We start from the raw sequence: 26,718 nt of genomic DNA, 5'->3' as shown, positions 1-26,718 counted from the left end.
ACATCCAGTAGTTTAAACCTCAGTCTTGCCAGTTCTTAGAATCCACAAATTTTTTTCCTTTCCTTTCTTTCTGCATAAAGATCAACATAGATGTATCTGACCAATTACATTAAATTTATTCAAGATAATGAGTGTTCTAAGATAGTTGGAAATAAAAAAAAACCACAATTTGAATTTCTCTATTCCAACCCATATTTATGGAAAAGTAAGAACAGTTCATGGTTAAGAGTTGGAGTATAGAGCTATAGTAATGATAATTTAATCAGCGGTGCAAAGGTGTGATCTAAATACTGCATAAACCTAATCATCTTATTCTCAACCTTTCTCAGTACTCCACCCACTTAAAGAGGTGGGTGTGGCCTTCACAGATTCTTATAAAAGGACATAGAAGAGACAAGCTCAGTTTTCTCCAAAGGAGAAGGAGCGCACTTAGAGGGAGCTGCGTTTTGGTGACCTCTGAAACTCAGTACTGCGGCGAATGAGCTCCTGACCTTGAGGAGTACTTAACAGAATTATTTCTCGAAGAATCATTGTGGGAACCCTTCAAAGAACCCAGCGGTGAGTGAAACTGATATTGATAAAATTATATCTTCTTTCCTTTACAAAATAATAAATTAGAGTGTTAAAAATATCTCATTATCTTAAATCTACACAATGATACCATTTGTAATTCATACTCTTACTATAGATTTTATGAATTATGAGGATACTAATTGTTGTTATTTTGCGTTTTCTATCATTCTTCAATATAGTTTTGAAAAAATGGAAATATCTAGTGTTTGCTGCAACAGATATGTATGCATAATGAATATATGGAGCTGATATTTATACATGTATGTACACATAGGTGTGTGTAAATATATGTGTAATGAGTGTATTAATATTATACAATTGAATTGAGAAGACGTTAATGAATGTTAATCCATTCATTCGGCATTTACACATCGCTTTAAATTAGTAAGGTAATGATGAGAGATGCAAAATAGTGAAACTGAAAAAAATGAGAAAGCTCCCCAAAACATACTAGTTTGGAAATCAAAACACAATTTTTTGACCAAATACATACATAAGATATAATTTGATACGTGATGGTGGTTGCCATCTCACTTGAGTCTTAATCTTATTAAACTATGAAAAATTCCTTAAAATGACTCAGATGACCTCTGGAGAATATTTACAATTCTAAGATTTTTCATTTCTTTCACTAAAATTCAGCAGTGTTATCAAATAAAGGAGAGTAAAGAAAAGGACTTAAAATTGCCAAAGACCATAGTTTATATATGAGTCAGGGCTCTCCAGACAGACAGAATGATAGGATGTATATGTATACATGTAGAGATACATTCATGAGCCAATTCAGTCAACCATAAACCACACACGGTGGTCACATAAGATTATAATACCAGTGTGTTTATTGTACCTTTTCTGTATTTAAATATGTTTACGTACTAAATAATTACCACTGTTACAATTGCCTAGAGTATACAGTACAGAACATGCTGTACAGTTTTGTAGTCTAGGAGCAACAGGCTGTACTGTTTACCATAGGTGTGTAGCAGGCTGTACCATCTAGGTTTGTATAAGTATATTCTATCATGTCAAAACAATACAACCGCCCGGCTAGGCACAGTGGCTCATGCCTGTAATCCCAGCACTTTTGGAGGCCGTGGCGGGCCGATCACTTGAGGCCAGGAGTTCAAGTCCAGCCTGGCCAACATGGCGAAACCTCATCTCTACTGGAAAAAAAAAAAAAAAATGAGAAAATTTGCCGGGTGTAGTGGCATGTTCCTATAATCCTAAGTACTCAGGAGGCTAAGGCAGGAGACTCGCTTTGACCCAGGAGGCGGAGGTTGCAGTGAGCCGAGATTGCACCACTGCACTCCAGCCTGGGTGACACAGTGAGTCTCCATCTCAAAAAGTAAATAAATAAAACCTCCTTACACATTTCTCAGAACATATATCTGCCCTCAAGCTACACGTGATTCTACACGAGAGGGAATTCATCAGGAAAATTCATTTGCTTGATTATGGAGTCTGAGCAGTTCTAATATAGGCTGTCTTTAAGCTGATGTCCTGAGGATACCGGTATCTTGACTGAGCTCAAGGCTGAAAGCCTCAGAACCAGCTTCAGGAGAAAGAAAGAGGAAATTGCCTTTCTTCTGGCCTTTTCCTTTTATCTGAGCTACCAGCTGATTGAATGGTGCCCACTCACATTGAGGGATGATGGTCCCACTCAGCTCACCAACTCACATGTCTCTCTCCTCTGGAAACACCTTCACAGACTCACCCAGAAACAATGCTGCACCAGTTCCCTAGGTGTTGGTTAATCCAGTCAGACTGATACCTAAAATTCACCATCACACCCTAGAAATATAATTACACCTCTTTAAGTTTAACAAAAATCCTACTATATGTTAGTTCAGAGCCTGGGTATCCCTAGGAGAAGTTAATTTAATCCACGAGAAAATAAAGAGGCCCAATATCTTTAATGATTTTTTCTCTTCTATTCAACCTAAATTGGTTTAATTGCTGTTTTTTATTTGTTTATTTGGTTGTTTGATTGGTTTTTCTATTTCGTTTTGGTTTTGGTTTTTTATTTTACTTTAATTTTATATTATTTTAAGTCCTGAGATAAATGTGCAGGACGTGCAGGCTTGTTACACAGGTAAACATGTGCCATGGTGGTTTGCTGCCCCACTGTTGTGTCTCTCTCTCAAAATATATCCTAGGACCCTCTAGCCATCTTCTCGTATTTCTTTGGCCAAGGCAGTTTTTCCCACTCTTTCATACTCATTCGGCAGTTATATGAAAGAAGAATAGGAACAACTACAATTTATTCTAGGCCACTTACAATCAAACCCAATTTCCAGATCCACATTCAGAAAAATGGGAAATTGAATAGATTGGTATTGTGTTCCAGACAGGCACTAGGAGTAGAAGGGGTTGTGAGTCATCTAGTCAGTAATATCTACTATAAAGCCGGGAGACTCTCTGTGTGAGATTTTTATTTTTGTTACAGAAGAAATAGTTTGCTGTGCTTTAATGAACACTGTCAAGAGAAGAAACTATAGCTATCACTTATCTCCACATGTTCAGAAGCTTTTCATCAACCCAGACCCCAAAATGACATGTTGCTCTTTCTTCCTCAGAAACATGAATTCTGGAATCTCGCAAGTCTTCCAGAGGGAACTCACCTGCCCCATCTGCCTGAACTACTTCATAGACCCAGTCACCATAGACTGTGGGCACAGCTTTTGCAGGCCCTGTTTCTACCTCAACTGGCAAGACATCCCAATTCTTACTCAGTGCTTTGAATGCCTAAAGACAACACAGCAGAGAAACCTCAAAACTAACATTCGATTGAAGAAGATGGCTTCCCGTGCCAGAAAAGCCAGTCTCTGGCTATTCCTGAGCTCTGAGGAGCAAATGTGTGGCACTCACAGGGAGACAAAGAAGATATTCTGTGAAGTGGACAGGAGCCTGCTCTGTTTGCTGTGCTCCAGCTCTCAGGAGCACCGGTATCACAGACACTGTCCCGCTGAGTGGGCTGCTGAGGAACACCGGGTAAGTGATGCCTCTGAAGATGTATTTCTATAAAGGACACATGAAATTCCTGTGGGCCTATTTTCTCGGAGATTGGGTAAAGCCAACTCTGAGTCCCTTTAAGCAACTCTCTTTTGGGCTTTCTTAGCTTCAAACCTCTGAGTTTTGACGAAGCAGAAGGGAAACAGAAGAAATGCCATTTACTGGGGACTTATTTGTCTCTCATTCTGGGCCCCCTCCCTATGAAACGGTCTGCATGTTACTTTATTGTCCTCACTGGTGCTTCAATTTATGGCTCTTTTGCAGGAGAAGCTTTTAAAGAAAATGCAGTCTTTATGGGAAAAAGCTTGTGAAAATCAGAGAAACCTGAACGTGGAAACCACCAGAATCAGCCACTGGAAGGTTAGTCCTGTACTAGTCTACCTTCTCCAGGAACTTATGGTGGGCAAATGGGTGACTCTTAGAATAGGAACTTGATATCAAACCGTAGTGTTTCTGGGAGTCAAAAAAAAAAAAGAAAGAAAAGAAAACATTGAGAAAAAGTGGCCTCATTTCTTATGTAGAATAGTGTGACTGTTAGATGGGATTTCTAACAAAACCGTTGATGTTACCCAAAGCATGCTGGTTTGTTTTCATACAAACCTGTAGCTATACACCAACAGATACAAGATACTGGGCCATCTCACAGCATTCTATATGTGCTGGTTGGATAAATGCTGGGCATGAGAGTTATTTGGCAGTCATGGAAAGCTCAAGTGAACCTTCTGAGCCTGGGTCAGCATTACTCTGAATGCTGGTGGACAAGTAGTATTTGGAATTGCATGGAAAATTTGAGGCAGAAAGAGTGACAGGGGAAATCTAGGGCAACCATGAAATTAAGAATCTCAACTAATTAATATTGAATACTACATAACATATGATGAGAAAAGTGGTGAGAAATATGGATTTGTGTCTTGAGGGAGACATGCAAACATGCCCGAAATATGGGAACTAGTATCTAAATATAAGGAGAACTCTGAGGACTTCAGAAAAATATTAAAAATGATTTTCTCTTTGTGGATGTATACTCTGAGGGTATGATAGCTAATAGTAGTGTGTTGAAAAGTATTTCATAAGAACCTAGTCTATGTTGAATATTAAATTAGAAAATTTGCCAGTATAGAAGAAAGAAAGCATCTTTGTCCTCACAAAACGTATAATCCAAATGAGAGGCAAAAATGGTCAACGTGCAAATATGTGCAATACATGATGTGTTCGAATGTGGTAGGTTTTTTGTTGGAGAATGATCAAGCAGGGAAGTAGAAAAGGACAATAGAGGCCAGAAACTGGAGATTAGTGTCTGATTTTTAAATAGGGTGGTCAGAAAAAAGACTCACTGAAAAATTCAAATTGAACAAAGTCTCGAAGCGGAAGGGGAGCACGAAAGTGTGTATGGATATATGTGTGGACCATGAGTGTGTATACATGTATATGTATATGTGTGTTTGTGTGTTTGTGTGTGTGTGTGTGTGTGTAAAATTCCAGTTGGAGAGAACAGTATATGCAGTAATTTTGAGTTTGTGTATATTTGGAGGCCTGGGGAACCACAAAGAAGTCTATGTTTCAGATTGGGTTGACTTAGAAAAAGAATGGAAAGAAATGAATTCAGGCAGACAAAGATGGCCAAATCATAAATGCAGCCTTATTAGGATAGGTTTTGCTGGGCGAAATGCATTTAGCTGGACATGTTAGTCTAAGGTCATTTCACATATAATGAGTTTAAGCAACTTGTTACGTATCTCAGAAATAGAAATAATTATTTCCTTTCTAGTAACTATAGCTCTATACTCCAACTCTTAAGCATGAACTGTTCTTACTTTTCCATAAATATGGGTTGGAATAGAGAAATTCAAATTGTGGTTTTTTTTATTTCCAACTATCTTAGAACACTCATTATCTTGAATAAATTTAATGTAATTGGTCAGATACGTCTATGTTGATCTTTATGCAGAAAGAAAGGAAAGGAAAAAAATTTGTGGATTCTAAGAACTGGCAAGACTGAGGTTTAAACTACTGGATGTTCGAGAGACAAAAGGAATCAGTGAGATTTAATAGGAGATGGATATATACATTTCTCTTTTGACTAACCCATTATCACTGCAGGATTATGTGAATGTAAGGCTAGAAGCTATTAGAGCTGAGTATCAGAAGATGCCTGCATTTCATCATGAAGAAGAAAAACATAATTTGGAGATGCTGAAGAAGAAGGGGAAAGATATTTTTCATCAACTTCATTTAAGTAAAACCAAAATGGCTCACAGGAGGGAGATTTTAAGAGGAACGTATGCGGAGCTGATGAAAATGTGCCATAAACCAGATGTGGAGCTACTTCAGGTACAAACTCACAACGTGGTTTCAGGTTTTTGAATATTCACATGTTTAAGTATTTTCCTCATGGCTGAAATCCATCTCCCTACCTTTATTTCCATGATGTGTTTCCAAAAACACATTCGCATAACTAATGCTACTTTATTGGGAGAGTATAGCCCCGCCAAGGGATTCTACCAGGCCAAAGATCCCTCCTACTTTATCCACCAGCCACAAAACTTTGTGGAATGGTCAAGGTAACAGCCCCAATAACTATTCCCCAACTAAGTCAATAATACATTTCGGGTTGTCAAACATGTATAAAATAGTGAGTGATTCATTTACATTTAGGTTAATTTGAGGACATGGCAAGATCAGAAGTTTTGGGAATCTAGGCTCACATTAATATTATTTTGGGATCCACTCATTTGGGTAATAGGTTCTGGGAAAGATGACTGAGTAGGTTATTCGAGGTTACCATGGAGCATAGACTCTCTGGGCCTCTTCTCCCTTCACTTCTTTAGAGAATGTCTTCAAGACTCAGACTTTCCCAGGACATTAATTAGTGACAATACGACTGACTGGGTTTTTCGTTACAGAAGAAATAGAAAATGCTTTGCAGAAGAGAAGATGGTAGGGAAATTATATCTTGAGGAACTGACTCCAAATGTCACACTGAACTTAATGAAAGATGCATCTTGTGAACTGCACTAAATCTTTCTATTTTTTTTTTTTTACAGGCTTTTGGAGACATATTATACAGGTGAGAGTGTACCTGGATTTTAGCATAGGTTCTTTCACTTTCCACGAATATCAAAGCAGGCTCTACCAAAGTCATGGCATAAATGATTAAGATATTGATACTACTTTATTTCTTTTTTGCATCTACTTTTGTTCCCACACCAGAAAAGACAAGACCACTAAGTAAATAAACACATAAATAAATAAATAGTGAAGTAAAATTAAAAAAAAACATGTTTATTCCTGACTTTGTTTTATTGCTTAAAAGCCTGCATAGGTGAAAGATGAAGTTTTTTTTGTGGATGGTGAGAAAGTCACCAGAGGAAGCAGGAGAGAATTGGGAGAAGTATTTTAGCAGTGAAAAAGTTGATGATTTGTTGTTCATACCTATACACATATCAGTTAACAGTTCTGAAAAACAGATTGAAAAAACTGTGGAGTGTTAGAACTGTATAGGTCTCTAGGGAAGCTTGTTTCAAAAAGGCAGGTCTAGCTGCCTAGAACAAGTTTCACATTCTTTATCTTGAAAAGGAAGCAGCAGATGCAGCAGTCTCCCCAGAACCCCGCTATTTCAGACAAAGGTGTCAGGGGAGTCTGCCAAGAAGTGGAACTCAGAATTTCATTTCTAAATATTCTCAAGGCCATAAGGCTAAGGAACCTTAAACATTTGGGGCAAAAAATAGGAAAGACCAGACTGAATTCTGACTCAGACTCTCCCACTGTGCTTTAAAATTCTGAAACTGTAAATCGAAATTAATTTCAAAAAGGAAGGAATAATTTTTGAATTATCAAATTTGTGGGTTCAAAGGATTCTCATGAAATGTCTTTTAAACACAAGTAGTGATTTTTATTTATTTTATGGCTGTAGATGTTGTAACTGCAGGTTTTTCCTTGCAGGAGTGAGTCCGTGCTGCTGCACATGCCCCAGCCTCTGAATCTAGAGCTCAGGGCAGGGCCCATCACTGGACTGAGGGACAGGCTCAACCAATTCCGAGGTAAGTCTCCACCCACAGGCAGCACTCCCACTATCTAAATTTTCTTATTGTTAGGATCACATAGGTAATAGTTCACCCTTTATCAAATATTTTACTACTTTATAGACATAAGTGAACAATATAATCATGCAACCCTTTTGTATCTGTGTCTGTAGAGTCCGATTTATAGCATTAAGATTAAAAGATAGTGAAAAACAAATACATTATGGCCTCATATGTACTGAGTAATGTAATGGGAAAAAGGAGTAGTGTAGCAAATCTAAAAAAGGAGCAAATGGAACAATGCTCAGAATGAAGGTGAGTTATTTAATGTTAAATACAAAATTTTACATTTCTTTGGTGTATTCATTTGAACAGCTAAGAACTGTTCTTTTGGGGAATATAGTTCACTGGAGATTCTTGGGGTTTTTAAATTTTTTTAATGGATATATATTATGTATTTCCAAGAACATTAGTTAATGGGTAAAAATAAAAAGAAATCATTTTGTGAATACAAGTAAAATTACAAACAAAAAGAAGTTCAGTTTAATTGCAATATGAAAAGCTACATGTTAAGTCTAAAATCCAGCTTCAGCCCCAAGCTAGCATGGAGGGCCACAGAGAGACTGGTAAAAGATTTTGCAGAAATCTGCTTTAAATGATCACTTACGACATGTACTTATGGATTTTTATCCAGTTATCTAGAGCAGTTCTTGAGTAACTGAAAATCTTCACATTCTTTCCAAAATGATAGCACTAGTTTTTAAGAATAAGAAACATTTCTAAATAATGATCTTGATAACAGCATAGCATTTAGGGCATATAATGTGCAAATTTTGCTTTGAAAATTGGATTGAAAGAAGTTGGTCTTACATTTGGCTCTCAGTATGTAAGTTTTCAAAACATCTTTAATATCTGTGGTTAGCGTTTTGTTTGTCTTGTAGATAATATTAATCATCTCTATACTTTATTAGAAGTTACAAGCAAAAGTGTCCTTGTGACTTTACGTTTCCTGGTAAATTAACTGCTTGATAGAACGATTTTTGCCTATCTACACATGCCTATGCATGTTTTCTTTCTTTCTTTCTTTCTATTTATTTATTTATTTATTTATTTATTTTGCAGTGGATATTACTCTGCCTCATAATGAAGCCAACAGTCATATCTTCCGACGTGGAGATTTCAGAAGCATTTGTATTGGATGTGACCGTCAAAATGCGCCCCATATCACTGCAACACCTACAAGTTTTCTTGCGTGGGGTGCTCAGACTTTCACCTCCGGCAAATATTACTGGGAGGTCCATGTGGGGGACTCTTGGAATTGGGCCTTTGGTGTCTGTAATAAGTATTGGAAAGGGATGAATCAGAATGGCAATATACATGGAGAGGAGGGACTCTTTAGTCTTGGGTGTGTTAAGAATGACATTCAGTGCAGCCTCTTTACCACCTCCCCACTTACACTGCAGTATGTCCCAAGACCTACCAACCATGTAGGACTATTCCTGGATTGTGAAGCTAGAACTGTGAGCTTCGTTGATGTTAATCAAAGCTCCCCTATATACACCATCCCTAATTGCTCCTTCTCACCTCCTCTCAGGCCTATCTTTTGCTGTATTCACCTCTGACCAGAGATAGATCAGATATGTGTTCATCTGCTGTGGGAACCCCTTCATCCCAGAAAGCCCTCTTCCTTGTGCCTTATCAAACAGGACAAATAGGTTCTGTTTTATGTCTTGAATTGCATTCTAATGTTATTAAAACTCATTTATTGTGTTACTATTAAAGGTGGTAAAAACACTGAAAGTATATGTATTGGTTCTTTATTAATTAATTTTTGAAAAATCATTATTCATGATCATGGCATGGAATATATTCTCTGTTTTTTTTTCCTTTATTTCTGACTGCCACTGAGTGAAATAATAGTTGACAGACATGTCTGAATGGAGTTAAAATCAGTGGAAGAGAGTCGGGATCTTTAGCTTCATGCAAAAACTTGGAGTGAAGTGTTAATGATAAATGGGAAATGTTGTTTTCCTTTCTCTTTATCTAACTATATTGCACTTATCCATCATGTTTCATTGTACTAATCTATCCTTTGAGTTAATATCATTTGACCTTCCATGCTGGGCTTCATTTTGGAATTCTCACCACATATATAAATAATCCCGCATTATTAGTGTGCTCTTCTACATTGAAATACACAAGGTGATCAGAACAATGCTGGATTAATTGAATTTTTTTAAAAAAAGTAACTAAATATTGACTCCTACCTCAAAACACACAGTCAATTCCAAATAGATTCAAGTCCTGAAGATTCAAGTCCTGATACAATATTCTCATAAGGATTTCTTAACCAGGACAAAAATTAACAATTAAAAAAAATTAGTTGGTTTATATTCATGAGGACTTCTGTGTTTCAAAAAACATGATACAAGAATTGAAATGCAAACAATTAGTGGAGAAAGATATTCACCCGAACATATATAAAATAAAATGCAATACATGTGCATGATGAATACTTAAAATGTATTCTAAGTATTTTTCCAGATTCTTCCAGAGTGGCCTAGAAGAAACTCGGATGGCAGAGTCAATGATGAGATTAGCTGTGGAAATGGGAAACCGTTTTTTGGAGGACAGTAGTAATGCTGTGAACTTATGAAAACAACCAAGTATTCAGTAGCAACTAAAATGTGTCTCCATAACGTTATTTTACAGATGCGTATCTGAAATCTGAAATTTGGGAGAACATTCAACTAGTGTTCTCTAGTGAGAAAATACAGCTGGAAGGAAGAAGGGAGGGAAGATGAAGGAGAGAGAAACAGAATGCATTTGAGAGAAAATGTTATGTAGACTAAAATAGAATACTGCAGATACCACGACAAAGTGGTTAAATTGTGTCTTATGGAGCAGAAGTGGCAGAAAATACCACAGTGAAGAGATTTACTATTGGATTGTTAGTTCTGGCTTTTATCCTATCAATGTTGTGGCTTCTAAACACCTCAGTGCTCTCCTTTGATCCATGTGCTAATTACCAACCAACACTCTGCCCCCTCTCCCAGATTCTTTCATCATTTTAAACCTAATCTAATTCTAATCCAGCTGGTCACTGTAACAAATGTAATCATCTAAGAATTTAAAAAATATTTTTGATGAACTAGTGAATATACCTCATTCTCAACAAAAATACTGTTTGAGAGGAAAAGTCGATGGTATTTGCAACCATTTAAGTGCATCCACACATGCAGACATATACATATATATGTATGTATTTATGTATCTGAGTTAATTGCATTAATTAGAGTGGCTACCTGGTTTAGGATTACACTGGGCTTTGCTGATGAAAGAATTTGGAATCTTGTTTGGTTACCCTGTAATACCTATATGAATATATTAACCCTGTAATTTTACTACCGCCGAAGCTCCCTTAGATGTAATCAAGGATGATTGTATAGGGATGTATATTGTTGCACTCTTTCCAATCATGAAAGAGAGAAAAATAAATATACAGTAACGTGGAAATTGTTTAGAAAATTAGAATGCATTTTACTAAACCCTGTAAGAACCAACACCACCTATATGTGTTAATATATTGATACTAACAGATTTTCTTTTATCTCTTACGTGACTATAATTCCTACTTTTCCACTAGTATTTTTATTATGGACAGACACAGTATTTTATTATGGATGGATATAGAAACAAAAATAATTCCCTCTACAGAGGGTATAAAAATTATATATAATCATATATATTATATGTATTTTGTATTATAGGTAAATATTTATATATTTATATTATATATAAAATATATTATATACAAATCTTTATATATTTATATTATATATAAAATACATAATATACAAATATTTATATCTTTATATTATATATAAAATACATAATATACAAATATTTATGTTTATATTTTATATAAAATACACAATATACAAATATTTATATATTAATATTTTATATAAAATATATAATATACAAATATTTGTATATTATATATTTTATATAAAATATAAATATATAAATATTTGTATATTTATATTTTACATAAAATATATAATATACAAATATTTATATATTTATATTTTATATAATATGTATTATATATATAAAAAATTATATATATATAATATAGGGACTCGATTAGTTTCTGCTAGTGTGAAGACAAGTCATATCATGTCTAGGGGCCAGGATGATAGGAGCAGTCAGAGGATTTCTTGCATTGTGATGAGTGACTATAAGTTAAACGAGCCACTTATCTGTAGAATTGATAGCAGGATAATGGCTAGGGTTACTTCATATGAAATTGTTTGGGCTACAGTTTGTAATGTGCCAATTAGTGCATAATTTGAATTTAATTGCTCTTCCTGATCATAGAATAGAGTAGATGGCTAGGCTTGATAAGGTTAGTAAAAATAGGAGACCTATTTGAAAATTAATTAGAGGATCTGGTATAGGGATGGGGGTTCACAATAGAAGAGCGAAAGAAAGGGCCAGGGTTGGAACAATAATATAAAGGTTAATAGTAGATGTTGAGGGCCATAGGGGTTCTTTGCTGAAAAGTGTTATTGTGTCAGCGAATGATTGAAGCAGTCCCTAAACGCTTACAATGTTAGACCCTTTGCGTAGTTGTACGTAGCCTGAGTTTTTGTTAAATGAGTGATTTAAAATCAATACTGATAATAATGATAATTATTATTAAATAGTTATATTAATGATAACAATAAAATTATTAATACTAATTATTAATAATGACTGATATTAACAATTGATACTGATCTTATTAATTAGAAAACAATAATATTAGGTACCAATAATTAATATTAATGTTAATAATATGAAAACTTTTTGTTAGCAATTATTTCTCAATATTGATACTGGTAATTAATGTTAATGTTAACAATAAATAAGTAATAATTAATAATAATATTACTCCTAATACCGCAGTGCGTGTACACCCACCTATGATATTGTTCCTAATGTCCAGGGAGGGAGAGAGCGTGGTATTACTTTCAATATTGCAGTAGGTGTACACCCACCCGGTGATATTGATCCGAATATCCAGGGGGTGGAGTATGACGTTACTCCCAATATAGCAGTGGGTGTACATCCACCCAGTGATATTGCTCCTAATATTCACGGAAGAAGAGAATGATATTACTCCCCGTATCGCAGGGAGTGTACACCCGTTCTGTGATATTGTTCCTAATATCCGGAGGGGGAGAGGGAGATATTACTCCCAATGTTGCAGGCTATGCACACCCACCCTGTGATATTGTTGCTAATAATATCCAGGAAGGGAGAGGATGATATGATTCCCCATACAGCAGCAGCTGAATACCCACTCTGGGATATTATTCCTAATATCCATGGAGGGTAGAGGCTGATATTACTCCCAATATCGCAGGGGGTGTACATCCATTCTGTGATACTGTTTTTTATATTCAAAGGCGGAGAAGTTGATATTACTCCCAATATCACAGAAAGTGCTCAAACCCGTGTGATATTATTTCTACTTCCAGAAGAAGAGAAGATGATATTACTCCCCATATCGCAGGAGGTGTACACCCACTCTGTGATATTTTTCCTAATATGCAGGGCGTGAGAGGATAATATTATTGTTAATAGCGCAGGATGTGTATAGCCCCCCTGTGATATTGTCCTTAACATTCCAAGGCGAAGAGGATATTACTGCCAATTTTGCAGAAAGTGTACACCACCCTAGTGATATTGTTCCCATGATCCAGGAGAGAAGAGGATGATATTCCTTTCAGTATCACATGGGGTGGGCACGCCCCCAGTGACACTGTTTTGAATTTCAACGTGGGAGAGGATGGTATTACTCCCAATATCACAGGGGATATAAACACTTCTTTGATATTGTTCCTAATATTCAGGGGTGGAGAGGATGTTATCACTCCCTATAGTTCAGAGGGTGTACACCAATCTGTGATATTGTTCATAATTTCTAGAGGGGGCATGATATTACTCACAATATCGTAAACACGCTGTGTGTCCACCGTGGGTCATGATATCCAGGTGTGGAGAGGAGGGTGATATTACTCCCCATATCGCAGGGGGTGTCCACCCCGCCTGTCACACTGTTTCTTATATGCAAGGGGGAGAGGATGATATTACTACCAATATCAAAGACGTGTACAGCCCCCCTTGTGATATTGTTCCTAATATCCACGTTGGGAGAGGATGATATTACTCCCAATATCACAGAGGGTGTACACCCCGCCTGTCATATTATTCCTACTATCCAGAATAAGAGAGAATGATATTACTCGCAATAGTGCCGGGGTGTACACCCCCCTTGTGATATTGTTCCTAATATCCAGGGAGGGAGAGCATGATATTAATAACTCCCAATATCGCTATGGGTGTACACCGACCCTGTGATATTGCCTCTAATATCCAGGGGGTAGAGTATGACATTACTCCCAATGTAACAGTGGGTGTACATCCACCCAGGGATATTGCTCCTAATATTCATGGAAGGAGAAAATGATATTACTCCCAATATCACAGGGAGTGTACGCCCCTTCTGTGATATTGTTCCTAATACCCGGAGGGCGAGAGGATGATATTACAGCAATATCGCAGGCTGTGTACACCCACCCTGTGATATTGTCCCTAATATCCAGGAAAAGAGAGGATACGACTCCCCATATAGCAGGAGGTGTAAACCCACCGTGAGATATTGTTCCTAATATCCATGGAGGGAAAGAGCCCGATATTACTCCCAAAATCTCAGGGGCTGTACATCCCCCCTGTGATATTTCTCTTAATATTCAAAGGCGGAGAGGATGATATTACTCTCAATCTCGAAGAAAGTGTACACTCCCGAGTGATATTGTTCCTAATATCCAGAAGGGGAGAAGATGATATTACTACTCATATCGCAGAAGGTGTACACCCACTCTGTGTTATTTTTCCTAATATGCAGTTTGGGGAGAGGATAACATTGCCAATATCGCAGAGAGTGTACACCCGCCCTGTGACATTGCCCTTAATATTCAAAGGCGGAGAGGATGACATTACTCCCAATATTGCAGAAAGCGTACGCTTCCCATTGATATTGGTCCCACGATCCAGGAGAAAAGAGGCTGATATTACTTTCAATATCACAGGGTGTGTACACGCCCCCAGTGATATTGTTCCTAATTTCAACGTGGGAGAGGATGATACTACCCCCAACGCCGCTGGGGGTAGAAACACTCTCCAAAAAAACTCTGGGAGTAATGTCATACTCTACCCCCTGGATATTAGGAGCAATATCACAGGGTGGGTGTACACCCATAGCGATATTGGGAGTTATTAATATCATGCTCTCCCTCCCTGGATATTAGGAACAATATCACAAGGGGGGTGTACACCCCGGCACTATTGCGAGTAATATCATTCTCTCTTATTCTGGATAGTAGGAATAATATGATAGGCGGGGTGTACACCCTCTGTGATATTGGGAGTAATATCATCCTCTCCTGATATTGTTGTTAATATCCAGGGTCAAGAGGATGCCATTACTGCAAATAGTGCAGAGGATGTACGCCCTTCTATGACAGTTGGTAATCTCCAGAGGCGGAGAAGATATTACTCACAATAACGTAAACACGCTGTGTGTCCACCGTGGATTGTAATATCCTGGGGGGAGAGGAGGGGTAATATTACTCCACTACTAGGATTTTACCTCTACTGCCCCTCTTCGTTAACACCCTGGGACATTATTTTCCATATTCTAGGAGGATGGCACTACCAAAATCACAGGGGGTGTATACCCTGCTATATTATTCGTAATATTGTAGGGGAATGTTCATCCTGATGTCACAGGACTGTACACACTGTGATATTATTCACAATACCCTAGTGGGACATTAATAATAATGTCACAGTGTGTGTACTCTTTGTGGTATTATTTGTAATATCCTAAGGGGAGGTTACCTTTATTGTCACATGGGGTGTGTTCCCTTTAATATTATTTGTAATGTCCTAGAGGGATGTTTCTCCTTGTGTCACAGGGTTTGTCCACCTTATCAAATTACTTGTATAATCCTTACAAGATGTTACTCCCTATATCACAGGGTGTGTACACTCTGTGATATTATCGTAATATTCTAGGGAAATGTTACTTTTAATGTTGCAGAGGGTGTACACCTTGTGAAATTATTCGTTATAGTTTTGTGGGATGTTACTCCTAATGTCACACGGGGTGTACACACAGTGTAATATTCTATGGAAATGTTACTTGTAAATCACAGGTCCTGTACACCCTTTAATATTCTTTGTAATATTCTAGGAAAACATTACTCTGAATGTCACAGGGCATATACATCCTGTCATAAAATTTGTCATATCCTAGCGGGAGTTCACTACTAATTTCACAATGCATGTACACCCTTTGATATTATTCGTATTATCCGAAAGAGATATTACTACTGGTGTCCCAATGCATGTACATTCTCTGATATTATTCGTTATATCCTCGGGGGATGTTACTTCTAATGTCACACGGGGTGTACTCCCTGTGTTATTTTTCATAATATCCTAGGGGAATTTTACTTTTAATAACACACGGGGTGTATACATTGTGATACTATTTGTAGTATTCTAGAAAGATATTACTCCTCAGGTCACAGGGGATGTACACCCTGTGATATTATTCATACTATCCTAGGGGATGTTACTCCAAATGTCACAAAAGGTGTAAATGCTGTGATATTACTGGAAATGTGTCAGGGAAATGTACTTGTAATGTCAAAGGGCATGTACATCATGTGTGCACAGCCCCTGTGATGTTCTTTGTGATATTCTCCAGGGATGTTAATCCTAATATTACATATGTTGTTAACTATGTGTGAACACCTTTGTGGTATTATTCCTAACATACTGGAAGGATGTAACTCCTAACATCACATGGGGTATACGCCATGTGTGTACACATTCTGTGATATTATTCATAATATCTTAGTGAGATGCTCGTAAGTTTACAATTATTCACGTAATATTTTAGCGAGATGATACTCCTAAAGTCACAGGAGGTGTGAACCCTGTGATATTATTCAGAATATTCCAGGGGGATGTTACTCCTAATGTCACAGGTGTGTATACCCTGTGATATTATTCACACTTTACTCATGCGATATTACTACTAATGTCACAATGTGTGTACACCTTCTGATATTATTCGTAATATCCTGGGAGGATGTTACTCCTAACGTCACAAGGGAGTACACCCTGTGTTATTATTAGTAATATTCCTGGGGGATTTTAATTTTAAAATCACATAGGGTGTCAACCGTGTGATCTCATTCGTAATATCCAAGGAAGATGTTACTCCTAATGTCACACGTGGTGTACAAACAGTGATTTTATTTGTAAGGTTTTTTGGATATGTTACTCCTAATATCACAGGGGCCGTACACCCTGTCATATTATTCGTAATATCCTAAAGAAATATCACTACTAATGTCACAGGCAGTGTATACCGTGTGGTATTATTCCCAATATTGTAGGGTGATGTTACTCCTAATGTCACAGAAGGTGTTCACACTCTGATAATATTAGTAATATCCTAAAGGGATGTTACTACTGATGTCACAACGCGTGTACACAATCTGATGTTATTTCTTATATCTTAGGGCGATGTTACTTCTTATGACACAGGGGGTGTACTCCCTGTGATATTATTCATAATATCCTAGGTGGATGTTACTTCTAATGTCACATGGGGTGTATCTTTTGCGATATTATTCATAATATTTTAGAAAGATGTTACTCCTAATGTCACAGACGGTGTACACCCTGTGAAGTTATTCCTAATAGTTTTGGGGGCTGTTACTCCTAATGTCACCCGTGGTGTACACGCAGTGATATTATTCGTGATATTTTATGGAAATGTTACTCCTAATATCACAGGGGCTGTACATCTTGTAACATTATTCATAATATCCTAAAGAAATGTTACCTCGAATGTCACAGGGAATATACACCATGTGATATTGTTCCCAATATTGTAGGGGGATGTTACTCCTAATGTCACAGGGGGTGTTCACAGTGTGATAATTTTCATAATATCCTAAATGGATGTTACTGCTAATGTCACAACACATGTACATCCTCTGCATTTGTTCGTTATATCCTTGGGGGAGGTTACTCCTACTGTCACACGGAGTATACTTCCTGTGATATTATTCATAATATCCTAGGTGGATGTTACTCCTAATGTCACAGGGGCTGTATATTTTGTGATATTATTTGCATTATCCAAGAAAGATGTTGCTCCTCAGGTCACAGGGGATGTACACCCTATGATATTATTCGTACTATCCAGGGGACATTACTCGAAATGTCACAGAAGGTGTACACTCTCTGATATTACTTGCAATGTGTCAGGGAAATGTACTCCTAATGTCACAGGGCATGTACGTTATGTGTGCACACCCCCTGTGATGTTATTTGTAATATTTTTGAGGCATGTTAATCCTGATATTACATATGCCGTTATCCATGTGTGAACAATTTTGTGGTATTATTCCTAACATACTAGAAGGATGTAACTCCTAACATCATATGGGGTATAAGCCATGTGTGTACACATTCTGTGATACTATTAATAATATCTTAGGGAGATGCTACTCCTAATTTTACAAGGTATGTACATTATGTGTGTACACCCCCTCTGATATTATTTGTAATATTCTAGGGGAATGTTGCTGCTAATGTCACAGGGGGAAGACACCATGTGTCTTACATACATATTAGATTTTTACACTACTTTCCAGGAGTCAATCAATTTTGTCAATCAATTCATTATTCTTGTTGCCCAAAAGGGTAGAGATAATTACAGATCACAGATCTGTCTAGCATTAGCTAAGGACGTTTTATTACAGAGACAGATGCATGTGTGTGCCTGCACATGTGTGTGTGTGTGTGTGTGTGTGTGTAATTCAATCATAAATCGAAGGTTTAAACATTGTGTGGGTGGAAGATAATGCGTTCTGACTCCTGGCTTCAGAGTCCCATGTTTATTGGGAGAAAAGAGAGTCAAGGTGGGAAGAATCGTAGCCCTGTGCCCTCCAGAACTGCAGCATGCTTGGGAATTGTGAGGCTTCCTGCTTTCCAGGAGATTTTGGAACTAGGAGGATGTCACCAGTGACTAGCACATTACCACCTTCCTTACATCTGCCTGTCATCCCTCCTCAGGGCATCCAAATGTGGCCCTCTCCTTAACTCCTTCCTCTGCTTCTCTTCTCACAACCCCGGGATCTGAGCTCTCTCTTTACCTGTGCACAGTATCTACTTAGGGAAGCCCTAGCACCTGCTGCAGTCAGGGCTGCAACCCTGAGCTGAGTCTAGTAGAAATTTTGTGAACTAAAGATAGAGCAAGAAATGTAAATTAGTGCACCCACTATGGAAAACAGTCTGGAGATTTCTCAAAGAACTTAACGCGGAGCTACCTTTTGATACAATTATCTCATTACTGAGTACATACTCAAAAGAAAATACATCGTTCTAACAAAAAGACACATACTCTCCTATGTTCATGGCTGCACTATTCAAAATAGCAAAGACATAATCAACCCAGGAGTCCATCAATGGTAGACTGTATAAATAAAATATGGTACATATACACCATGGAATACTATACAGCCATAAAAAGAATGAAATCATGTCCTTTACAACAATGTGGGTGGAGCTGGAGGCCTTAATCCTAAGCAAATTCATGCAGGATAGAAAGCCAAATGCTGTATGTTCTCACTTACATGGGGAGCTAAATATTGAACACACGTAGACATCAATATGGGAAAAATAGACTCTGTGGACTACTTGAGGGTGGCGGGAGAGGGATGGCTTGAAAAAATACCGACTGGGGGCGGTCTCTACAGCCTGCCTTGCCTGTCTGTCTCTGGGATCGCTCCTCCTCCTGCTCCTCTCCTGCTCCTGTTGGGCCTTGTGACCACCTGGTTACCTGTACGTAGGCCTCCATTTAGAGTAGCATTGCCACAGGGATGGATCCTGTCACTCCGCACCCCACCCCCAACCCAGTTACCCACCCCTGAGCCCTAGTTCCCAGTTGAGGTCACACAGTGCAAGGAGACCTGCGACCTCGCGGCCCGCTCGCCCAACCCAGAGCCTCTGCCCTGGCATGCGAGGCACCACACCCTCCTCTGTCCTGTGCCGGGCCTGAAGGGGCCCCTTCAGATCACAGCTGCCACCACAGCCGCTGCCTCACGCCGGAGGGCATGACACAGGGGTGGCTTTCCCAGCTGGCTGCCACACAGGAGCTCTAGATGCTTAGCCAGCACCGTGGAGAGACCTAAAATTAAGGCACGACTTAACAGCTTATTTTGTAAGAGAAAAGCTCAACCCAAAGGCAGATTGTTAGTTTGGACTTTATTGCAAGCAGAACTGCTATGATGTGCTTTTAGCACTGAAGTGAGTTCCACCCTAAGAACAGAAAGTGGCTTCTCTGCTTTCCGTCCCAAGCACAAGTGTATTCACCTTGCAGACTTGAATCACTGAAGATGTAAGTCAGCTGTTACTCTCATTTTGGGAGACATCCTGTGGACAGCATGAAGACTGTCCCTGATCAAAGTCTTTAGTAAGCAGGAAGGAGTCAAGGTTAAAGAATGTGTTTGCTTACCCTGGACTACAGTATTTTGGAAAACGAACCAAGGCTTGGGTTTTGCTCTGGAAGCCTGTCCTGCCTGCTTCTGTAATCTGGCGCTCCGCATCCAGATCTTGGCCCGTTATGGACACCACCGTCTGTTACTCTTACGATTCTCTGCTCTTTTGGGAGTTCAGACATGGCACCTTATTTCACTTTTGAGCTACCCTCTGCCGTCCAGAAACTTAGTGGACCTGTAGAACTATATTGTTCTGCTAAACCTGTGACCACTCACATCTCAAGGTCGCATAATGGAAAAAATAGAATAGAAACATGGAATATATTAAGATTCATCAGGGGACTTTGACAATTTTTTTCTCTTAACTCCTCCCTTTTGGGTTACTACCAATGCATTCTCAACAATAGGTCAGTGTTGTTGTAAGTGGCCCTGTAACAGTATCCACAGCAGTTCTTGGTGATTTTGATTCACCCACAAAGCATTTTATTACAGCAAAATAATAAAGGTGCTGGTTTCATTGGCTGCAGGGTACCAGAGAGTAACCCCAAAGCTGAGATGTGCGCTAAAATCCAGGGGAAGTGGCTGAAGCATTCCACAAAGAATTACTTAATCCCTCCACAAGAACATCTTTAGATTTTGAATGTATCCTCAGAGGACAAGGGATCACACAAATGTGCAGCTTATAATCCGGCCACACATGAATTAAGAGTTGAACCCATTGGCCAAAAGCTCCTTGTGAGTCACCTTTCTTCAGATGATTTTGGCATTCTTCCCCTGCTCGTTCACAGGTATTAGCTGTTCATTCACATAGCCCTGTAACTTTGGAGTGTGTGTTTAGTGGGGTCCTGGCTCCTCAAGTGTGTTGGCTAAAGAACAGGCAGGATGTTGCCCCGGGAAGCAACTGGAGAAGGTTGTGTTCTCATCTTGCCATAGATAGCATTGACCCAGTGGACTCTGGAAACGATTCCTGCATGGTGGGAAACAACTCTGGAGATGTAAAATATGTGGCATACATGGTTAATGTACTTGAACACGCTCCTACTCTAAGGGACTACAGGATCAGATAGTGTCTCTATTTTCCACAGTACACTTTGTCTCTGATGTTTGTAGGAACCCACCTGCCAACCATAACTGGTTTCATAATTCACAGCCTAATCATCCTTCCTCAAGACATCGACCTGCAGGAAATTGACTGAAATTCAGTGGGGTTATTATGCAAGATAGTAGGCTACATCAGTGTTTAGCAGATAATGAGGCTGGATTTATGCAGTCTACTGGAAGACTTGAAATAGAAAAAGGCAATGGATTCAAGCAAATTATAATTATGGCACCAGCAAGCATAAAAGTGGTAGATGGAGACTTTGTTTACTCTGTCCTACAATGCTACCAGGCTGCTGGGTCCGGTCATTTGTTGGTATGACATCCACGGATTGATAACCAGCCATCTGTCTTAAGTCCTTAGATCTAAATCCCAAAAGTCACACTTATCAAGACCTGGAATCTTGGACCTAGAGCCTGTCTATTTCATCATGTCCCAAGCTGGCTTGAGCTCTCTCCATACTCAGGCTGTGATGCAGGAGCATGTGGAGAAATACATCTGCGAAGCTACAAATGAACATGGTACCATGCAGGCAGAACCACCTCTCATGGTTGTTCCTTTTGAAACAAACAAAAGCAGAAACAGTCGCACTTTTTGATGTTACTCAGAAAAATGAAAAAAATAAGAGATGGTTCAGAAAGTGGATTATTCAGCTCATTTCCAGAGAAAGTACATCCCAGTGCAGTGGAATCACCATCAGAGAAAAATGCTGGTGGCATCTCTGTTCCTGAGGTCCCCATCAAATTGAAACCCTACAGACCCCCATAGCAGATACATACAACCTGGTGTGGAGGGCAGGCAAGGAAAGTGGACTGCCCATCAATGCCTATTTTGTGAAGTATCAAAATCTGGAGTATGAAGTTGGTGTGGTGGGAAGTTGGCACAGGGTTTGAATCCCAGGAGGTGAAAGTGAGCTTCATTTAGCTGAAATAGAGCCATCTAGTCTTTATGAACTCTTGATGGTAGCAAGAAGTGCTGCAGGTGAAAACCCACCTGCCATGCTTACCTTCTGAACCAGCAAAGAAAAAACAGCATCATCAAAAAACACCCAGGCATCCTCTCAACCCACAGGCACCCCCGAGTATCCTGTTGTTTCAGAAGCTTCAAACAACAATTTTGGAGTGGTGCTTACAGATTCATCTAGGCACAGTGGTGCTCCAGATCACCTGATTATCTCCACTGCGTCAGGGAGGTTGGTCTATGTCACTTGAATTCCTTGGGCAGATGGGAATTCTTCAATCCCTGCCTTCAAGGTCAAATATAAATGAATGAGGACCAGTGACTGGCTGGTGGCAGCTGAAGATATCCTTCCTTCCAAAATTTCTATGGAAGTTTGTAGTATAGAACCAGGTTCAACATACAAATTTAGGGTCGTTGCTATCAACCATTATGAAGAGAGTTTTCAGAGTTCAGCGTCTCATCCTTATCAGGTGACTGGGTTCCCCAAACTTTTTTCCAACTGTCCAATAATGGACCTCACATTGTATACACAGAGGCTGTCAGCGTTACTCAGATTCTGCTAAAGTGGACATACATTCCGTGAAATAACAATAACGCTTCCATTCTTTTATATCTATTACCGACCCACAGATAATGAAAATGACAATGTTTATAAGAGGGATGTTACAGAAGGTTCAAAGGAGTGGCACATGATTGGCCATCTGCTGTCAGAAACTTCCTATGGCATTAAAATGCAGTGCTTCAGTGAAGGAGAAGAAAGTGAGTTTAGCAGTATGATGATCTGCGAGACTAAAGTAAAATGCGTTCCTGGAGCTTCTGAGTATCCGAAAGACTTGAGTACCCGTCTGAATTCCTCAGGAAGTGAAGGAAATGTGAGGCCAGCAACCAGCCCTGACAGAAGCAGTGACCTGTTCTATGTGATCCTTGGCTGTATGCTGGGTGTCTTGGGCCTCATTCTTATGGTTTTCATTGAAATGTGCCTGCGGAAGAATCGCCAGCAGAATATCATACAGAAATATGACCCTCCAGGATACCTCTATCAAGGATCAGATATTAATGGGCAGATGATGTAATACACCACTCTCTCAGGAGCAAATGAGATAAATGGAAGTGTTCATGGAGGTTTACTGAGCCATGTCGGTCTCAGCAGTGGCTGTTCCCACCTTCACCATAAGGTTCTCAATGGAGTCAGCGTAATTGTGAATGGGAGCTTAAATGGAGGACTTTACTCTGGGCACACCAACTCTCTTACAGCAATGGGAATGGAGCTGGAGGTTGTAATCCTAAGCAAATTAATGCAGGATCAGAAAATTAAATGCTGTTATGTTCTCACTTATAATTGGGAGCTAAGCATTGAACACACAGAGATATCAGTATGGGCAAAATAGACTCTGTGGTCTACTTGTGAGTGGAGGGAGAGGGATGGGTTTAAAAAACTACTTATTAGAGGCAGCCTCTACAGCTGGCCTCGCTTGTCTCTCACAGGATCCCTCCTCTTGCTCCTGGCATGCTCCGGGCAGCCCTGAACCCGCCCGGTTACATGTCCACTCCCCTCCGCCTGGAGGAGAGCTGCCGCGGGGGCGCGCCCCAGGTCCTGTATCCAGAGCCCTGATGCCCGGCTCCAGAGTCAAGGTGCCAGAAGAACCAGGACCCAGCGCCCGCCTGACCTACCCAGCGCCTGCGTCCTGGCCTGCAAGACACCGCGCCCTCCTCTGCCCTGCGTGGTGCATGGAGGGGCCCCTTCGGATCGCAGCCGCTGCCACCATAGCCGCTTCCATAGTAGCCGCCCTGGCGTCGGAGGGAAGGAGCCGAGGGTGGCTTTCCCAGCCGGCTGCCCCACAGGAACTCCGGATGCTTAGCCTGCTCGGCCGAGAGATCTAAAATCAAGGCATGACTTAACAGCTTATCTTGTAGGAGAACAGCTCAACCTAAAGGCAGATTGCTAGTCTGGACTTTATTACAAGCAGGGCTGCGGTGATGTTTATAGCACTGAAGTGAACTCCGTTGTAAGTACAGAAAGTGGCTTCTCTGCTTTCCCCCCGAAGCACAATCATATACACTTTGCAGACTTGAATCACTGAAGATGTAAGCCAACTGTTACTCTGAGTTTTGGAGACTCCCTATGGACAGCATGAAGACTGATCAAAGTCTTTAGTAAGCAGGAAGGAGTCAATGTTAAGGAATGCGTCTGATTACCCTGAATTGCAGTACCTTGGAAAGTGAACCACGGCCTGGGTTTTGCTCTGGAAGCCTGCCTTGCCTGCTTCTGTAATCTGGCACACTGCATGTGAATCTTGGACCCGTATGGACACTGCTGTATGTTACTGTCATGATTCTCTGCTCTTCCATGAGTTCAGACTTGGTGCCTTATTTTACTTCTGAGCCACTCTCTACCGTCCAGAAACATGGTGGACCTGCAGAACTACATTGTTCTGCCAAACCTGTGACCACTCATAGCTCATGGTTGCATAATGGAAAAAGTAGGATAGAAACATGGAACATATACAGATTCATCAGGGGACTTTGACAATTCTTTCTCTTAACTCCTCTCTTTTGGGTTTCTACCAATCCCTTGCCAACAATAGCGTTGGTATTATTTTGAGTGGCCCTGTAACAGTATCCGTGGCAGTTTTTGGTGATTTTGGTTCATCCACAAAGTGTGTTATTACAGAGGAGGAAAAAAGTGCTGTCAGGATAATAGAAACGATGTCAGCTGTGATTGCACAGAAAATCCAGAAGAGTTCACTAGAGGAGACAGCTGTGTCTATTCAGAAACAGACAGCAACAATTTACGTTGGAATCCTCTTATTTTGCCACCTATCTGAGAGGACGGTGCTGAAAAGACAACATGGCCTCCGCCTGGTGTTCCTTTGGACAGCCCCTCCGGGGTCCTCCAGCAGCCCCAAGAAACCGGAGGATGTGCAAACAACCAGTCATCTTCTGACTTCAAGCCTGTAACCAACTGCACAAAACAGGCCTGGGAGTCAACTGTGTGAAGGATCTTAATTCAAATCAGAGAAAACCATTCTTTATTTTTTTTGCAGTATAATGTCATGTGAATGTGTCCTAAAAATGTGTGCCCTTTTGTATTATTTATGCCTTAAAAGTTTTCTTACCCATTGCTTCCTTGCGCTCAGTAAGAAACAACCTTGTTTTGCATAGCTTTCAATCACCTGGAGGGCAGAGGGATCATTCCATATTTTCTAACAACTGTAGTGGCAGTAAGAACTCCTCATGCAAACGATTCCATCCCTTGGCTGCTTCAGCTCAGAGGAAATGCAGGGGCCAATTGAAGGTTGCCACCAGTCAGGTTTTCAGATGGAAAACTGTCTTTTAATAGTGTATTATCAAACTTTCTGAGAACACTTTGAAGTCAACCACGGTTTTGACCCAGTGTTTATAATAGCAGACCTGGCTGATGAATTTTAAAAGAATGTCTTCCACTAAAGTGGTAATGTGACCAGACAACATTCTCCCTATCTGCACGTGGGCACAAGTGATGTTCAGTCTTCTATTCTAGTCATAAGCAGTGACGTGGACATGGTAGAGTGTAAGATGTAGTTGAATGATTGCAGTATGCGGAAAAGGAACCAAGGCCAGAGAGACAAATAATGCTTTACTATCCCTCTGCGTTAAAATTACATTGATTCATAAAATGGCCGGTACGGTATGGGGCTCTTTTTGACTGTTTCTAAGAGTAGGAACAAAATAAGACTTTAAGTCGTGGCTTGAAAAGAAAGATACACATTTTCAGAAGAAAAAAGGGGAGGGCTGCAGGGAGCCTCTCTTGGAGGGAGCTCTTCTGTCTGCTCCATTAGCCTAGGAGCATGCTTATGGTGTCACACTGCCAGAAACTAGTCATTCTCTCACTTCCAACAGGGGCAACAGCCTGAAGGTGTGAGTGTCAGAAAATACTTATTCTGGAAGAAAAGGTGTTTGTTGTTCTTGTTGTTTATTTTATGAAGTTTCCTGACTTTTTTTTCCAGAATATCTTCCTTTTAAACAGGCACCAAAAGCATTGGTCAGCAGAGCTCCTGACCACTGCTGCCTCTGTGTGACAAGGACATTGGAGTTGTCTTTGGAAGGATCTTCTCCACATTAATAAATGATTATGATATATTTTTTAAAAACTACCTATTGGGTACTATGCTGACTACTAAGGTGACAGGATCCATATTCCAACGACAAGGGTAATGGAAACATAACAATTCTATAGTCATTTATATTTTAATAGCATTATACTGTTTTAACCATCCTCATCTTGTATATAATCTCATTGTATATTAGAATACAGCTATTAGAGCAATAAGGAAGAATGGATAAATACAGTCAGCTTTTTGTTTTTGTTTTGTTTAGTTTTGTTTTTGAGACAGGCTCTCACTCTGTCGCCCAGGTTGGAGTACAGTGGTAAGAT

General features: G+C 39.6%; 1 protein-coding gene and 1 pseudogene across 2 annotated transcripts; both read left to right on the top strand.

Moving 5' to 3' along the window:
* The first annotated feature begins 355 nt into the window (after nt 1-355).
* Nucleotides 356-9,407, top strand: LOC451184 (tripartite motif-containing protein 49D). 2 transcript variants are annotated; one of them, XM_063783574.1, is made up of 7 exons: nt 356-558; nt 3,150-3,564; nt 3,850-3,945; nt 5,686-5,916; nt 6,630-6,652; nt 7,528-7,625; nt 8,730-9,407. In XM_063783574.1, exons 2-7 carry the CDS (start codon nt 3,154-3,156, stop codon nt 9,227-9,229), a joined length of 1,359 nt encoding a protein of 452 aa, XP_063639644.1. In that variant the 5' UTR covers nt 356-558; nt 3,150-3,153; the 3' UTR covers nt 9,230-9,407. The 2 variants fall into 2 exon arrangements, with proteins under 2 accessions (XP_063639644.1, XP_024203149.3); XM_024347381.3 differs by lacking the exon at nt 356-558 and having other exon boundaries at nt 2,987-3,564; nt 8,730-9,394.
* Nucleotides 9,408-13,995: 4,588 nt separating this feature from the next.
* LOC129136369 (cell adhesion molecule-related/down-regulated by oncogenes-like) lies at nt 13,996-25,300 on the top strand (annotated as a pseudogene).
* Nucleotides 25,301-26,718: the final 1,418 nt, after the last annotated feature.

The sequence above is a fragment of the Pan troglodytes genome, chromosome 9, assembly GCF_028858775.2.
Source record: "Pan troglodytes isolate AG18354 chromosome 9, NHGRI_mPanTro3-v2.0_pri, whole genome shotgun sequence".
Classification (NCBI taxonomy): Eukaryota; Metazoa; Chordata; class Mammalia; order Primates; family Hominidae; genus Pan; species Pan troglodytes.
Note: the sequence above shows the minus strand (reverse complement) of the source record. Positions and strands in the feature narration are given on the sequence as shown.

Bases quoted from the DNA above. Each gene is read 5' to 3' on its own strand.
- LOC451184 (XM_024347381.3), top strand. From the start codon at position 3,043: ATGAACACTGTCAAGAGAAGAAACTATAGCTATCACTTATCTCCACAT. The intron at 3,946-5,685 runs GTTAGTCCTGTA...TTATCACTGCAG, and splicing joins CCAGAATCAGCCACTGGAAG to GATTATGTGAATGTAAGGCT. The intron at 7,626-8,729 runs GTAAGTCTCCAC...TTTATTTTGCAG, and splicing joins CAGGCTCAACCAATTCCGAG to TGGATATTACTCTGCCTCAT.